This window comes from Squalius cephalus (genome assembly GCF_949319135.1).
Source record: "Squalius cephalus genome assembly, chromosome: 2".
NCBI classification, from domain to species: Eukaryota; Metazoa; Chordata; class Actinopteri; order Cypriniformes; family Leuciscidae; genus Squalius; species Squalius cephalus.
The window spans coordinates 63,669,636-63,687,899 of record NC_137123.1 but is presented as its reverse complement, the minus strand read 5'-3'; the positions used below and the strand labels follow the sequence as shown (position 1 = coordinate 63,687,899).

Below are 18,264 nucleotides of genomic sequence, written 5' to 3'. Positions count from 1 at the left end.
CACATAATGTGCGTGGAGAGCTTATGTGTGCGCACGCGTCTCATATGAGTATGTGCGCGGAGAGTTCCGCGCGTCTCGTGTGTGTAGAGTTTGCTTGTATGTGCGTGAGCGACTTTAGGTGTGTCGTTGTGCATTTCATATGTATTTGTTTTATCAAAAACTAATAAATTACAGTTGTTTTTTTTATTTAAAATAAAAGGAAAAGGAATTTACAAAGGAAATGTTTACTGTTCATGTTTTTTTATTGTATGGAAAAATCCCACTTAAAAAAACAGACCGCCATTACATTTTTCCTCTCGCGCATCCCCTGGTGGTAGCTCGCGTACCACACTTTGGGAATCCCTGCTATAACTGCCTACATGCGAGCGATCTGTGACAATTCCCGTGTGCAGCGGCGGTATCGACCGTACATGGAGCGTCGGTTTTGGGTTAACCCGGGAAGAACCACCGCATGGGGGGATAATTTTATCAATGAAGTTGTGTTTACATCGGCACGCGCATGCCCAGTGTTGGTGAATGGTCACGTGATCCGCGTTTTCAGTCGTTTTAATGTGGACGGAGATCAATTCTAATACGCAGCTAAAACGCTGGTGTGGACGGAGATCGTATTCGTTTTAATTCTCCGTTTCTAAACTAAAATGCAGTAGTGTGGACGGGGCCTCACACTTACTGAGATATAAAAAAAAATTTTTTCAAATTTATTCTCTCGTTATTTAATCTGACTCCATAAATGAAAAGGTTTTAATGATATCTGTGCATCATTAAATGTGAGTGAATGTTTGACTACTCCTTTTAACTCTTTAATGAAAATAATGTCAAAGTCAGTTAGAATAATCAAATGTAACAATTTATTATGTCAGGTAAATGTATCATGCCAATTACATAATCAATTCAAAGATAATCGATACAAAACATCAAATGCTCTGGAATAAAGAGAAGAGATGCGAACCCGACATTAAGATACATGATGCTTTTAAGTAAGAATCACTCTTAGCATCATGGGCCAACTTGAGTTACAAAAAGTCCCAGAACCCTTTGCTGTATCCCATTATATAGACAGAACCTCTTTCACATGGAAACGTGTGCTAACAATGGAATTATGCATTCTGAGGTTACACCTTTTGGGGGTAGTAGATCATTTGCCAGGAGACCACCTTCCTTTGTGTGGCAGTTATCTCTAAACTCCTAAAAACCTTATTACCTTTTGTTTTGCTTATTTGGAAATGAGACATTTGTACCAGTCGCACTGAGACATTTCAAATGATACCAAACATGTATAATACTCGGTGATAATCATTCACATTAAACTATACAGTTTCTTGGGTGAGTTCAGGTGATCTGAGCATGAGAGAGAGAGAGGGTGAGGGAAAGAGATGTAGATTAGGATGACTCGGAAGTGCACAAGGAGGAGTTCAAATGTTAATTTCCAGAGAGGTCCTTTGTCCTCTCAGGGCCTCACGTAGACTGCCTGGCATTTATCTAATTTCTCAATTCTTACAAGTTTATTCTGCGGCGGAAACGAGCGTCCATAGATGAGTGCTTGTATTCGACTTCATTACAACAAAAATCAAATGTGATTCAGATTGTTTGAACATGTGCAAGTAAATGATGACAGATTTGGAGTTTTCGGCTGAAGAATCAGTGATATATGATCTGACTGTTTCCTGTTGTCGTCTTTATTTCCTGCACTGTCTTGATTTACAGGTAAAGCCTCAGCGATGGTTGGAAAGAGTAAGAATCAGGGAAGTTGGAAGCCGATGAGCAAGTCTTCCTTACTGGCTGTGGAGAACATGCTTGGTTTGTCCATTCTGTGAGTAACGTTATGTAATAACCTGTTATGTAATAATCATATGTGTGTGCTGTGGCAGATTGCTTCATCCTCACGGTCTGATTTTGATGTTTTTTTATTCATGCCTTTGTCTCAGATCTGCTCTGGCACGGAAAAACAGAGAAAAAGAGGAATCGCAGATGCATCTCAACCGCCTTAAAGATCGGTAACATCAAACATCTCTTCCGACAGGGAACGTTCTGGCAAAGTTATGAACAAACGTTAATAGAACGTTCGTTCAAAGTTATCAGGTCTTTAATAATGTTCTCAAAACAACACTAAGAACATCGTTCATGGAAACTTTCTCACACATCTAACATTTTTTAAATGTTACTATTAGTTTCGGAATGTTCAGAGAACATTTAAAAGTAACATTCCCGTAGTGTTTGAAGAATGATGAAATAGAATGTTTCCTTAATGTTCACATAACCAAGAAAAACAAGTCCCCCTGTGGTGTTAATCCAGCTTTTAATGTTGTTTATGTGTCTATGTGGTGTTTTTAATACGCTTTAAGACAAACCGTGTGTAAATTCATAAGTCGACAGCATTGCTGAGTATTTCCTCCTTAAAACTGCAGTGAACCAAAGACAGTCTCAAAAACACGCTTTGAAATCGCTGGTGTTTCTGACGTCACAAACGACCTTGTAACCAATCAGATCAACGTGTGATCGTCAACCAGTGGATCTCTGAGCTGAGTGAGTGAGTGGAGGCGGGGCTCATTTGCATATTCATAGAACCGCGCATACTAAATGAGGCGAGGGTGTCGAGTTACATTCAAGATATTTTAAGGCATGAAGAATTTTTTTTCAAGGAAAAAACGCTTAAATATGTAATTTTGGTGATCAAAGATGAGTTTAAAGTGATAAAATGACTACAAGAGGACTTTAAGACATTTATTAAACTGGACATTTTGAACGTTCAGAGAAAATTCAGAAATAACTTAATGAGAACATCAGCAAAACATTCGCAGAACATATTTTTATATAAAAGTGTCTAAAGGCCCGTTCACACCAAGAACAATCACTATAAAGATAACTATAACTATATGAGCATCAACACCAGTGGATGATATCGCTCTGTTTATTCTCAGTTTTGTTGTCTGTCGCTTTAAATGCTCGAGCTCTGAAAGCAGGATGGATTCTGATTGGCTGTCAGTGTTTTTAAAGTTGTTCATCTAGAAAAAAAATCATTCTGAGTGATTCCAGTGTTTAATTTTATTGATAAAACAATCTTTGCATTCAAAATTAACTCTGCAGCCCGTCTGATATTGATATAGAGCCATTTCGCATGACTATGAGCGTGGTATTGCTCATATAAATATCAAAGTATATGATACAGCTTTCATTCTTCATGTCAATCATATATTCATGAGAGAAAAAATCTGATTTAATAAGGAAACTATCTTTGTCATAGTATCCTTTCAGTGGTTAAAGTTACCAGTCATTGCATGTGCTGCACTTTGTGTACCATTTTGTTTTATTTATTTTTATTTATACATTTACCTTTTTTAGAAGTTTAAAGGTAATAAAGATATTGTTTGATAAGTGAGATCTCTGATTGTATTCCTTAAAAAACAAAAAAGTAGTGCTTGAAAAGTTCTTGAAAGTCCTGGAATTACATTTTACAGTGTCTGTACGAACCCTGGTTATAGTTGTGTGAACTCTGCTATTCTTCCATATAACTATCATTATAGTTATCGTCCTTGGTTTGAACGAGCCATAACTCTTTCACAACATGTTTCCGCAGGTTCCTGGCCAAGTGTGCGCAGCTTTCTGTTCCCGCAAGTAAGCATGGAGACATCATGCGCGTGTCCCATCAGTTCAAAGCTGAGAGTAATAAATCCGAACACGGCAAGAAGACGCTCGAGTCTCTAGAGGTGATGAACGGGTCGAGATGATCATTCGTTTTGTTCGTGACATAACCAGACATTAAAGGGGAGGTTGAATATGATTTGACTTTTCTAACTTTAGTTAGTGTGTAATGTTGCTGTTTGAGCATAAACAACATCTGCAAAGTTACAGCGCTCAAAGTTCAGAGCAAAGGGAGATATTTGCTTTTTAAGGACTACAACAAACGGCTGGTAGAGACTACACCACATTCCTCCCGGGTTAGTGACATCACCAACCCTAGAATTTACATAAACCCCGCCCCCTGAACACGATATATAGATTATCAAGACAGAATATGCTAATCAATGACTAGAAGATAACTACACATCAGCTTCATAAATTCATCAACTAACCATTCAGAAATGTCCTGTTGCTTCTACATGTTGTCTCTTCTTCTTGAGTCTCTCCATCATTGTCTGACTCCGGTTTGAACATAAAAGGCTAAAAGTTTTTGAAATGTTCAGTACATGTGTGTGTGTGAGGTAATAGGACACAAGCTCTTGAAGCTCCGCCCCCTGTGCCAGGAGCAGCAGCTCATTTGCATTTAAAGGGACAGACACAAAACGAGGTGTTTTTGCTCACCCTCAAAAATTGACAATTTTAACATGCGATATAAAAATATCTGTGGGGTATTTTGAGCTAAAACTTCACACACACACTCTGGGGACATCAGAGACTTATTTTACATCTTGTGAAAAGGGCATTATACCAGCGCTTTAACAAATTTTACATTTGTCAAAATAATTCCACTTTGCATGGGTATGCGGAAGCGCTAAAAAAAATTCTGTATTATGAATTTTTAAGGCCAGACAAGTAATTTGTTGAGTTCAATTTGTAAAGAAAGACTACACGCCTGCGCACATATATATTCAAACGCACATACCTATAGACTAAACAATTAATACGCATGTGCACGCCGTCAGCGTTTTCACATATTCACGTTTTTGAAGTTTGCGCAGGGGTAACTTTATTTTTATTTTTTATTATTCAACGCCTGCACCTTGGAACCTATTTAAAGGTTTGCGTTCTCGAGCCCCAAACACTGTTGTGTGAATGAGCCGGAGCGCATTAAGGGTTTCCTGTGAGAACGGTGTGTGTTAGCGACCCCTAAGTTAATAACTAATGATCTTTACAACGGAAGTGAATCAATCAAACTAACTTTATCTGGACAATAACTTTATTCTAGATCTGCTGTAAAGCCTAAACACTCTCTGTTACTGTAATCTCCTGTTATCACTGTAAAGCTGCTGTGAAACTCTATACTGTTAAAGCTCTGTATAAATGAAGGAGACTCGACTTGATTAACCTTTGCGTGTGCTGGATCTGTTCAGGAGAACATGCGCTCGGTTGTCGGCACTCTCGAGGAGATGGAGGTGAAGATGGATAGTTTGGAGGAGAAATGCAGGATAATGAGAAGCAAACTCGAGGATGAAGAGGAAAAAGCACAGGAGGTTCAAGCACACTTCAGTGATGTCATGACACAACCCAGCAAGCAATAGCCATCATTTCACCATCTATGTTAACTATAGACCCGATATAGTCCGGCTAACACACGTCTAGCCAAAATGACCTCGAATTTGGTTCAATTTTTGCCAAAATAACTTGCGAGATGTTTGATATTCCATCATGTAAGCAAAGTAAACAGTGATTACAAGCTTTCATTTCTTTGAAATGTTATCTAATTGATGACTAGAATATTCTTAGACGTCTATTCAATTTTCACTGTATTTTCACAAACTTTAGCCTAGACATCTCTTTTAAACGCAAAATTGCTAGCTGGGAACTGGTTTCACTTGAACAGTCCGTGATGCTTGTATCTGTGGTTTGATCATGGCGTTTGACTGATCTGTTCCAGTTTCTCCAGCTGTCAGAGCAAGCGGTCCTGCGTGTTCCTGCTGTATCGCCTCGCTCTGCCAATGAGCCAACGCTACAGGTACGTCACGCTTCACTTGAACTACAGTCGAGTTTACTTTGAATAAGTCATATTTCAAGGCAAGCCAAGTTTATTAATATAGCACATTTCATACACAATGGCAATTCAAAAGTGCTTTACATTGAAAGGAATTAAAATTATCACAAAATAAAAGCAAGGAAAATTAAAAGAGTAAAAAGATGATACATAGATAAACTTCTCATTTGGCAAAACACCTGTGTATCTTATTTTTCACAACTCTGGGAAAGTAAGACCATAGACCATATTTCACCTCAAAATCAATGGCAATTTAGTTTTGTTTTTTTTGCATGATGGCATTATTTCTTTGTCAGTTTTCACGTGACTAATGCAAACGAATTCTCATTTGCAGTGCATAAAAAATATTTAAACATGTTAATATTTCCTTACTTATGCTGATTTAAATTGCATTACATAAACGTGAGAATAATGACAATCAAGAAAGAATAATGCAAAATAACAAAAAAAGATGATGAATGATGATTCGTTGCCAAAATATTTATTTTCCATAAAAAAATAATATCACTAATGTTTTGACAATTAAGCAAATTACTGTAATGCAAAGAAATACACTATTGCATTACAGAAAATATGTATGCATGTTAGTATTTACTTTAATGCTGATTTCAGTTCTAAAAAAAATTGTGAGAATAATGGAAATTACAAAAAAGATTTGTTGCGTTGCTTCAATTAATGATTATTTACAGGGAAAATGTTTATTTGCCATGAAAATAATGTCAAAATGCTGTAAATGGTCCTATTTTCCTAATGCATAATGTAATTTCTTACCGTTTTAATTTGATTTCGGGACATATTTTAGTCACCTTTAGTCTCCCAAATAAGAAAATTGTGTTGTTCGATTGGTTGCTATCTGAGTAATATCAATATTGATTTCATCACTTTGGAATTCACATTTGGAGTTTACTTTGTCTACAAGTAGTGTCTTGTAGTATAGACTCTCTGTTAATGATAAAACGGTAGTGACTTCTTATCTTCACACTTGAACCACAAAATTGTGAGATACAGGTCGGTGAAGTGAGAAGAAAACTCGAGAACGTAGCGCTCAAACACATCCGTCAATGAAATGGAAGAACCGTGTAAACAGCTCTTAATGCTTAATCTGTGGTTAAAGAATCAAGAGTTAGGATGTTCTCAGGCTTGTGTGTTGTGAAAACAGCCAAGTGTTTGTCATGATGGCATATATAGCGTGAGGTTTTGACACCTTCCTTGCCACTTTTTCACAGAAATGCACCCTATAGTGCTCAGAACTCATGTTGAGAAACATGTCTTCACCTTATATGGATCAGTGACAGGGTTATACAGACAGACTTGATGCAATCAGTTCAGGAAAAGCAGTTTCAACACTAAACACTTTTTAGAAGTGTCATGCAAGTGGTTCACAATGTGCTTTTGTTAATGCGACTGGGATCCAAAATAAAGGGGGCGTCGCTAGTGCATCACAATATTCACGGTTCGGATCATTTACGGTTTTTGAGCCACGGATTAGATAATTTCATCTTTGTTAAAGCTGTATTTTGTTGTTTTATTAACATTAATGACACAGACGACAGCTGGAATATTAGGCCACTGTCACTTTAAGACTGAATAAACAGACACACATCCGGTTTCTTTCTCAACTGTTCACTTATGACAGAGAGAATACTTGCCGAGACGGGGATTTTGACATAATTATGTGTGTATGTGTCCATTCAAGGGCAAGGAAAGGCTTGTGATTAGATTTGCCTGCTAAAGTAGTGTGTTATTGTTGATCCTTCAGGAGCACCTGATGAAGATCGTTCCCAATCCTCCCGCTGTGGTTCGAGCTCTTCAGACGCTTCCGGTCCTCGGGGATATAAGGGCTTTTCTGGAGCTCGCAAATAAACAGGTGGATTCAGTACAAGCTCATAATGACACAACCCTGGACTGACCATCACAGCAAGACACCGTTTCTCAAGCTAAACACACTGACAGAGACAGCTGATCAACAAAATAACTGCTCATTTATTTCAAAATGACAAGTTTGCATAGAGGACTAGACACTGAAATTACATTCATCTCAAGCATTAATGCAACAACATCAACACAAACGCTGGAATTCAGAAGATTTAGCATTCTCTGCTCTGTCAGGTCATATATGGTGAATTGGTGTGATCTGTTTTGCCAATAATCTGTGTGACTTGGAAAAAGTAGTTTCTACTGCATAGATCATTTAATTTAAGCCTTCAGTCAAAGCAAGCAAGTCCAGAGGGAACGCCTTGTCTTTCATTTGCTGTAGAAATGCAAAGTGCTACAATAATACATCACAAGATTAAAAAAATAATAATCACACAGAATTGGTGTCCGAAATGCTTTCATGTCCATCGAATGGTTATAAAATTGTCTTAGTCCCCATCTTGTGATATGTGATATGATGTACAGCATGTTTAGTCCTGTTGTCAATTTTTTATCGTTTGCCGACTCCAAAGCACAGGAGATCAGGGGTGTGTTCCCGTCCAGCGCCGTCACTCCTGCTTCACTACTATAGGACGAGGCATTGTTGAAGGAATCTACTAGCGAGTCTCGACTGTTTCCCGAAACCATACTGTTGCAAATTGGTCGTTCAACCACGTTGGTTAATGATGTCATGCAGGTGTTGGAGTAATAACTACTGTTAAAGGAGAACTCCGGTCAATTTTTTTGTCAATTTGGAAAGAAATGGATAAAAATGATGTTATTTAAGCCAGCGCACATACCTGTATTTACATCCTGTTTTCGGTCAAAGTCCAAAGTAGTCGATTGCCGAGTTCACGCGTGTGATCATAGGTCACTAAACCAATGCGCGTGAACTCGGCAATCGACTACTTTGGACTTCGACCGAAAACAGGATGTAAATACAGGTATTTGCGCTGGCTTAAATAACATCATTTTTATCCATTTCTTTCACATCTACTGCAGTCAGATTCACTCGTGTTCACTCTAAAGGAATCACTCACATGACCTGTGCACTTGTAATGACACATCAAGGATGTTAAGAGGCTAAAAGCAGGTTTAAATATTGCCCCATTGAAGTCAACAGGGTGCAAATTTTAAAAAGAGGATAACACGGTGTAGGCAACACCGATTTCTGTCGTTGTTCTCTGTATTGACAGCACTCCAAATGTACAAAAAAATGAGCTCAATGTTAAAATTGACCGGAGTTCTCCTTTAATGAATCTGTTTGAGATCGAATTAATGATCGATGTTTTACTATAAATTATGAACATGCATCTGAGGAATATTTCTCATTATTCTCAGTTATTTTGCTTTATTTCCAGATTCACTCATAGACTCGTTCTTACGCACCAGAGCTCGTTCACTCATGCGCACTCTTCAGAAACGACACTTTAAATCTCTGGACAAACTAAGGCCTCGTTTACACTGCAGCAGGTCTTGATGGCCAATTCTGATTTGTTACCTTTATCCGATTTTTTTTGACCGTCCGTTTACACGTTCTTTCAACTGTGACCTGTATCCGATTCATGTGTTTACTCTTGCCATACTATCTGAAACGTCGTGCATGCTTAAAGGGTTAACTTCTCTTGCACAGATGGACGAACACGAAATATGCTTGATGCTAGCTCTGCGATATAAGCAAAGTTCACCATGATTTTGAGGCGGAGGAGGACGAAAAGTGCCAGCATTGCAGCGTGTGCGCATATGCTTCAGTTATTGTGTGCGAGAGAGATCTCAGGACTGGTGTGAGCATATTCTATTTAAATATTGGCTTTAACGAGGAGCAGTGGGTCCGAAATTTTAGGATGAGCAAGCCAACCTTTGATATGTTGTGTCAACGTTTTTTCACATTCCTCTCCTACGTTGTGGAAACGTTGTGTCGTCGGGTCATCCGTCCCTTTGCAGATGAACGTCGGGGTTTCTCTCGACATTAAACCGCGGAGACGTTGCCTAATGCCTCAGAAAATCCGATCTGCCTGTTTACATGACAGTCGCATTGGCGCATATCTGATTTATTTCCACATATGAACGAGGCCTGAAACCGATCTCGAAATATCCGAATGTATGCGTTTTGTTCCTGTTTACACTGTCATAGAACACATCCGATCTGTGTCACATATGAGCAAAAAATCGGAATTGGGTCACATTTCACTGACAGTGTAAACGAGGCCTAAAAGACGTAAATGACATTTGTATGTATTCTAAATAAAAGATACAGATTGCACTGAATGTCAGCTTGTTTATTTTACTCAAGATCAGGATTTATTGAGTCCACATGTTATAAAAACTGCTTCTGACCGCAGATCGAGATCTGTCGCTCCACACACACAACTCTGCGATCGTGTTCGCTATAACGATGGTTTCGGGAAACACCGACTCGTTGAACTGCTGATAACGACAGAACTTGCGAACATAGTTGACTAAAGATGCTTTTGAAAAACTTAAGTCCTTTGAGAGATCAACATCAAATTATGTACTACATAGTACAGCATTGTTTCAATACTAGACATACCAATGGACTTGCATACTTGGCTAACGATGCTTTCGGGAAACACCCCTGGTTGGTTGTCCAATTTTTGTCGCAGATCGGCCTCTTCAAGCTCCACTAAAACTGAGAGTCTCTCCTTCGTAAAGACTTTCTTCGTAAAGACTCGGATAATTCCTCATTGAAGACGCGCTCGATTGTGGAGACAAGTGACGCACGAACGGTGCGTCCGAGTCCACGAGCTGCGAACACGTACATGATGGGATTGAGCGCACTTTTTATGTACACTAGAAATAGCGCTACGTAAGCGCCTCCAATCGCTCCTTCTTTGACCTTCTTCCAGTCCGGCCGATCGTGTGCAAGAGCCCTTATAAAGCGGCATGTAAAGTAAGGCACCCAACAAGTGAGAAAGAGGAGCATTGTGAGGAAGAGGACCCGGTAGAGACGACTCAAACGCTGGGATGTGTAACTTGGTCCAGATGGCGAGGTTGGCGAAGACACTGCGCCTTCGGCCTTCTTTGCGCAAAAAACCACAGCAATATTGCAAGACAAGAAGATCACAAGTGGTAGCAAGAATCCTGCTAAGGTTTCCACAACTATTAAAGCTTTTCCTACTCCCAAATCGCTTTCAATGCATGCCGTACGGTTCTCCCAGGGAATGGTTTTAGCCGTGCCAATGTAAGGTGCCGCGAATACCGCGGCTAACCCCCAAATGACAGCGCAGGCTAACGGCACGGCCCAACGAGGGCGTTTCAATCGTGCCCAAACTGGTCTAAGCAAACACAAGCAACGCTCCACCGCGACGGCGCACAGCAAGAACGCGCTCGCGTACAACCCAAGGCAGCGTAGGTAAATAACCAGCTTACATACGTTATCCCCTAATGTCCAAGTGAAGTGGTTCGCTAAGTATGTTAGCATTAGTGGCGTACGTAACAGCAGCACCAAGTCCGCAAGCGCCAGGTTTACGACGTAAATCCGAAAGCTGTCGGCGCTCTGCGTCTCGCCACTTGCTCCTTTATTCCGGCACCAAACTCGAACCCCCAACGCCCAGACCACCAGACTGTTCAGAGAAACGCCCACGATGAAGATCATCACGGTCACGATCATCTGCAGGACACGCATGGCATCGCTGGGGTAGATGGTGGTGTGGTTGGAGCTCAAGGTGGCGTTCATCGGTGCATCGGTAGACATTGATTCTCTGTGAAAACACAATAACACATGGTGTATCTTTATTGTAAGCATTTCACTCTTAAAAATAAAGTTTTTTTGCTGGTTTCAGCCCGACGCAGTTATCATTTTCACGTCCTGCGCCACCTTGTTTAAATAGCAAATGCATTTGCGCCTATTTGTGCGCCCATGGACTTCTGGTCTGAAAACGAGGTGCGTGTTCAGGTGCTTTGTTGGTACGTTTTTTGTTATTTAAAGAGCGTGTCACAGTGCGCCTATAGACACTCTGCTTATTACACACACAGGGACGCGCAGCAGCACACAAACTAGCCAAATATTAAAAATAAAAAATTACAATGTAAAAGATTAATATTGTGTACATAAAGATATGGTGGAATCCGGCTTGTCCCATTGAAGGTTGAAGTGCAAACAGACCATCTATCTAAATAGCCAATCCGCCTTGACGCGAGCGCAACTGGCTTTTAAAGGGAATGGGAAATTACACTCTGATTGTTTTTTTTGCATGTTACACCCAAAACACACCCATTACTCATTAAGAGAACAGAGACAACCCTTTTAGACCATGCGCTGGGCGTGCTGACCATTTTCCCCATCATTAAACTAGCAAAAGTGGATTCGGACACGCACTAAGTGCACTGAGACCATGAGCTTAGATCGTTAAAATAGGGCCCTTAAGAATAAAGGTTACAAAAGGGGTATTCCTGGCGATGCAATGGAAGAACCCTGTTCGGTTCCCCCAATAAGGCCATCCTTAAAAATATTCTTGTTTGCCGTAACCCGACCGACCCAGTCAATTTAGGTCCGACCCAATTATTATTTTTTTTTCCTTTTAGTCCGATCGACTTGCCGATTGTAAACTTGCGTTAAGACCGACCGATTTTTTTTTTACTCTTCAAACAACTAATACAAATGCAATAAAATTATATTAATTATATTTTATTGTGAATAAATAGGCCTTATAGGCTACAAACGTAGGCTACGCTCTTTCTTTTAAATAAAAACCCGTGGCGTCATCTATGATTATAAGGGCTGTGTAGGCTGTAGGCCTATGCGAAATGAAAGCAAAATCGCGACACTCAGATCCACGAAAAATATGTTTTAGTAGGCTAATTCTATGAATTACACTGCGCAAACCAAAAGTAGGCTAATATACCCACCGGATGAAGAGGGATCGGCTCTCCACAGAACATAATTTATAGCCTATTCATTTTATTTTATTTTTCGTGTTCGCATTTATGAGGAAGAAACAATGTTACGGACGTGACCGCTCTGAAAGCGGCAATTAAAACTTCACAGAGATCTCAAACAGGCATTTAAAACACCAAATATTAAGAATGGGCATATCAAGCAAAATAAAATTCGATGATTGATTGAAAATTGTATCTCTCCCCCCACATGCTCACCGGCAACGCTCCGACAGTAAATTACTCTGTAGGCTACTGTCTAATGTAGCCTGTGTTGTAGCCCACAGTCATTAAAAAACGATTTAGTTTCATATTCATGTTTAAATAAAATAATATTTATTTTTTAAATTTCATGTTGATTATATGAAAAGTGAATAGCATGAATAAGATAAGATGATCCCGAAAATATCGGAAGACAAATGGAGTGGGCAGACATGATTTTAACCACTTCATTAAGTTTGTTTTTGTAGAAAGTCTGTCTTTAAAGTGAATTTCGTTTTGTATTAATTGTATCTTAATTTTGATCAATGTTTCATCAACCAATTTCCTGTATTTAATAAATAAGAGGTAGGCTAAATAAGGCAATATAATCAGGACACGGAGTCGCCGGCGTGTGAACTGGAGCTGGTCTCTTAAATGAACCGAAACTAAGCGTATAAGCTACTTGCCTCACAGACCTGAGACATATATATAGGCCTATATATAAAAAAGCATGAAATGTACACTTTTAAACAAAACAATTCAAAACGAAAGAAAACAGACTGCTCTCTGCTTATGTAATGAAATGTGCATTTCTCTCTGGCGCGTTCACTAGGCTACTGCGAAGATCGCGTCAGCATCGTCAACTTCATCTTTGACACAGAAAACACTTGTTTATTAATAAACAATTGAAATGTCTCCTTGATATATTTGACATACTAATAATCATCACTTTTCCCAATTCTGACAGCTTAGGCGCGTTATTGGCAGCGCTCCTGTTACATGAATAGGCCTATAATATTACCGCTATAATATTATTCTTTGGTGTTCAGTTTATACAGGTTTTCTAATTGTTATTTAATATATATATATATATCTTGGCACGAAGTTCTGGAAAACTGTCAGTGAAGTCCCGATGCAAATTTGACCAAAATTGTACTTTTTTTTTTTTACATCGAATCTCGAAAAAAAAAAAAAAAACCGACCAACCGACCTTTTTTTTTTTTTTTTTTTTTTTTGCTGTTACGGCAAACCAAAATATTTTTAAGGATGGCCTAACCTTTCAGTGAACCGTTCTTAACCCTTTCACGCATAGAGGTCACTACAGTGGATGGCTAATTAAAAGCCATTTTCTTCCGTATGCAAGGGTTTTGACGGCATAGTTGCATGTCAACACTGCCTATGTTGGATCCTATACACTGCAACCAACTGACAAGCCTTTGTATGTGGAATTTTTGTTTTCTCCAAACCAAGATGGCCAACGGTTAAGTTGCTCTGGAATAGTCATATAGTCAATCAAGTAGTCATATAGTTTTTAAATTTTGGTTAATCATCTGTTTGCTAAATTGGGCATACAATTCATACTAATTCTGTGATATGAAATACTTCATTTGCTGTAAATTTTTGGGCTCTAAATAAATGTATTTGTGTTATTAGATTGTAATTTGCACTTACGTCGAAAAAGTAATCTGATTACGTAATGCACATTATCTGTAATGCATTACTTTACTCGTTACATGAATAAAGTAATCTGATTACGTAATGCACGTTACTTGTAATGCATTACTTTATTCGTTACATCAAAAAAGTAATCTGATTACATAATGCACATTATCTGTAATGCATTACTTTACTCGTTACATGAATAAAGTAATCTGATTACGTAATGCACGTTACTTGTAATGCATTACTTTACTCGTTACATCAAAAAAGTAATCTGATTACATAATGCACATTATCTGTAATGCATTACTTTACTCGTTACATGAATAAAGTAATCTGATTACGTAATGCACGTTACTTGTAATGCATTACTTTATTCGTTACATGAATAAAGTAATCTGATTAAGTAATGAACGTTACTTGTAACATCAAAAAAGTAATCTGATTACATAATGCAGGTTACTTGTAATGCATTAATCGTTACATCAATAAAGTAATCTGATTACATGATGCACGTTACTTGTAATGCATTACTTTAGTCGTTACATCAATAAAGTAATCTGATTAAGTAATGAACGTTACTTGTAACATCAATAAAGTAATCTGATTACATAATGCACGTTACTTGTAATGCATTACTTAATTCTTTACATAAAAAAGTAATCTGATTACATAATTCACGTTACTTGAAATGCATTACTTTATTTGTTACATCAATAAAGTAATCTGATTAAGTAATGAATGTTACTTGTAACATCAAAAAAAGTAATCTGATTAATAATGCACGTTATTTGTAATGCATTACTCGTTACATCAATAAAGAAATCTGATCACATAATGCACGATACTTGTAATGCATGACTTTACTCGTTACATCAATAAAGTAATCTGATCACATAATGCATGTTACTTGTAATGCATTTATTCGTTACATCAAAAAGTAATCTGATTAAGTAATGAATGTTACTTGTAATGCATTACTTGTAACATCAAAAAAAGTAATCTGATTACGTAATGCATGTTACTTGTAGTGTGTTACTACCCCCAACATTGCTCATTTCAGATGAGATTTAAAAACTAGTTTTTCCACAGTCTGAAAACATGAATAGGTCAATGTAGATTTCAGTCTGAGGTTTTCTTATAAATGTGTCCATTTTGAATATAATCAGAATGATAATGGTAAATCTACATAGTTGGGTTTCCACAGAGTTAACACCTTCACCAGTTGTAGAGATCTTTGATGAATCACTTCCTCATTTTCTGATATCAAAGACATGTAAAGTTGAACTCGTATAAAGTTCTCTGTCTGCTGGTTGAACTCAATTGCATTTGCAATAATTGAAGCTGTATTATATTTTTTGTTTATATTTTATAGTTTTCACAAGATTTTATCTAATTTTATTTATTGGTTTGTTAAATACACAGTGTTGCTCTGTTAAATCTTGTTTTTCATGCCCTAAGAGCAATAAAACGTGAAAAAATCCTGACTGAGGTTATCATAATTCATGCATTGAAAGGGTTAAAAGAAGTTTTTTTTCTTGGTGTGAGATAATGCTTAAAAATAAAGGTTCTTTATTTGGCATCAAACCTTTCCATTGCACAAAAGGTTAAAAATAAAGGTTCACACTTAAAAATAAATGGTTATTTTAAGGACTGTTCGCTTAAATGTTCTCTGGAATCACAAAAATGTTTTTTCTATGGCATTGCTTTATCATAAATACCAACAAGGAACCTTTATTTTTAAGGATGTATGTTCATTGGCGACAAAATGAAGCAAGTGCTATTTCCTCTTTTCTTTTGAAAAGTATTATGAAATTTGTTTTCAATGTAAAGAAGTATGGCCATTGGGTACTTGATATGTTTTGTTTAATTCTAACAAGTATTAGAATTAGTTTCAAATTCAAGTCAGATTCAAATCTGACCAATCTATATTTTATGTAACTGACCTGAAGGAGTTATGACTGGTTGCATGAACGCCCTAGACTAGTCTTACAAGTTTGTCATCAAAAAATTGACTGGTCATAACTTTTTAAAACCAGTTACATAAAAAGGTAGATCAGTCTAATTTGAATCCTTAATCCTACACTGTAAAAAAAAAAAAAAAAAAAAAAATTCATGGTTTATCACAACTTTTTTTCTTTTGTCAAATCAACTTTGATAATGTGGTTTGAGATTCTGTTGATATTTCAATCTCCTTCTTTGTACTCCTTCTTTTAAGTTAAACCAGCAATAATTTCTTACAGTGAACATTTATTCATTTAACAGACGCCTAAACACGTGACATCCGAAGTCTCAGTCATTGTTATAGAATAGTGCAAGATAGATATTAAGTTTGTAAGACTAGTTCATATCCACTATATTAAGCCTGTGTCTTATGTTTATGCAACTAGTCCCAATCTTAAAGAAAAACAGTAGATGACTAACTTGTGGGACTAGTCTAACCCGGGAGTTCATGCAACCAGCAACAAATTAAAATATTTTCTAATAAAGGTGAAAAATAATATATAAACATTGCAAATCATGTCAAAGAAAATGGTAATAGACGCTGAGTTTGTGCATGAATGATTCCTCAAGGTTTTTCAGCTGCTGGACCAGAAAATCCCACTATGCATTACCGAGACTGGAAGATCACATGCATTGATCTCTGAACACCTCGGACCGGCAGCTGTCGGGTCATGATGCTGTACGTGTTCCTACGAATGGTGAGTTGCAGGAATGTGAACTTTTACACGCAGTGCCATTCACAACCTGTTTACACACATCCATAATGCATTCCTGGTATGTGAACACACCTTCAGCAGCGCCGCTCATCTAGAACGTGTTCGTTATACGCCGGAGCTTTTTTAATCAAAGTTAAGTCTGAAATTCTCTGAGAAACACTTGAAATGCATTTTATAGATGTATTATAGTAGCAGTAAGTCATCTTACCTTCTTTGTTGGCTTTGGTTGGACTTGCATGGATTGACTCAGAGGTCTGAGAGCATGAGTGTGTGTGTGTGTGTGTTTGAGCTGGTGGATGATGAGACACTGAGAGAGGAGTGTTTCCTATGTGTTAACCTATCGGTGAAGACAACAGAGGAGGGTTTATTTAGCTCGATTACAACATTAATGAACATGCAGTCACCATTATTGCACTGTATGTCCCCATAGAACTAAATATAGTTGCTTATTAGTGCTTCATTCATGTGCCACAGATTTATTTATTGCTTCATGAGGTCTGGTTTTACAGATTATTTAAATGCAGAGGTAAATTCCATTCAAACACACTGATTTGGAGAGAAAACGAGACAATTGTAAATATTAACCAGATTTTTAAAAAACATTTTATGAATAAAATGTGTTTGCCAAGGTAACATATTGTGTTCTGTGTGATTTCATCAGTGTATCATTGAGATACTATTATAGTTTTTAATCATATTTTGAATGTTTTTATTGTTTAGATAATAATCTTTTTTTTTTGTTGGTGGGGTTTTACCTTCATGCTCCTCGTATCCTGTTTACACTCGTGGTCCCTGCAGTTGATTAACCTCAAACATTTATAGAGCGATTGTTCAAAGAAATATGCAGTACTGTGCAAAAGTCTTAGGCATGTTAATATTCAATAATTTTACCATAATTTTAATATTACAATTAATGGCAAAAAGAATGTTTGGAAATGTAAACTGATATTAACATGCCTAAGACTTTTGCACAGTACCATATATTTTATTAATACAAACTAAATATCTTTTTTTTTTTTTTTTTTCTCATCTATATGTTTATGCTGTGTTTTGGGGGATATGAAGTTTTTTTTTAAAACCTATTTACTGCAAAACTACACCATAAGCATGCATTTGAAATATTACATTTTTATAAAAAAAAAACTTTAATGATAATTCAAATTAAAGCTGCAGTGAGTCCATAACTTTTTTGGGTTAAAAATTATCCAAAATACATTTTTGAGCAAGTACATAACAGTGTTCAGACCTCTCTGCTTGCCGTAGCTCGATTCAAACCGGAAAGCTTGTAATAATGTTTTTAATTCCAGTGGTACTGGTGGATTTACGCGAGAAATTCGAGCTTTGAGTCATTCCGTCACATCTGTCCACATAAAGTCACATCTGTCCACATAAAGAAGAGTCTCGGCT

General features: G+C 37.4%; 2 protein-coding genes across 2 annotated transcripts in view; one reads left to right on the top strand and one right to left on the bottom strand.

Annotated features, from left to right (window-relative positions):
* Positions 1-7,978, top strand: part of cenpq (centromere protein Q) — an 18,284-nt gene extending 10,306 nt beyond the window's left edge. The window contains exons 4-9 of the mRNA XM_079864019.1: positions 1,705-1,810; positions 1,926-1,994; positions 3,575-3,704; positions 5,049-5,168; positions 5,573-5,650; positions 7,446-7,978. Coding sequence (XP_079720145.1) covers positions 1,705-1,810; positions 1,926-1,994; positions 3,575-3,704; positions 5,049-5,168; positions 5,573-5,650; positions 7,446-7,595 — 653 coding nt within the window. The 3' untranslated portion in view covers positions 7,596-7,978. The remainder of the gene's footprint in view (positions 1-1,704; positions 1,811-1,925; positions 1,995-3,574; positions 3,705-5,048; positions 5,169-5,572; positions 5,651-7,445) is intronic.
* A 1,914-nt stretch (positions 7,979-9,892) lies between these two features.
* On the bottom strand, positions 9,893-17,140 carry LOC307154262 (C3a anaphylatoxin chemotactic receptor). Its single transcript, XM_079864014.1, has 2 exons — positions 17,066-17,140; positions 9,893-11,322 (listed from the first exon to the last, which is right to left on the bottom strand). Exon 2 carries the CDS (start codon positions 11,313-11,315, stop codon positions 10,245-10,247), a length of 1,071 nt encoding a protein of 356 aa, XP_079720140.1. The 5' UTR covers positions 11,316-11,322; positions 17,066-17,140; the 3' UTR covers positions 9,893-10,244.
* Between the last annotated feature and the right edge of the window lie 1,124 nt (positions 17,141-18,264).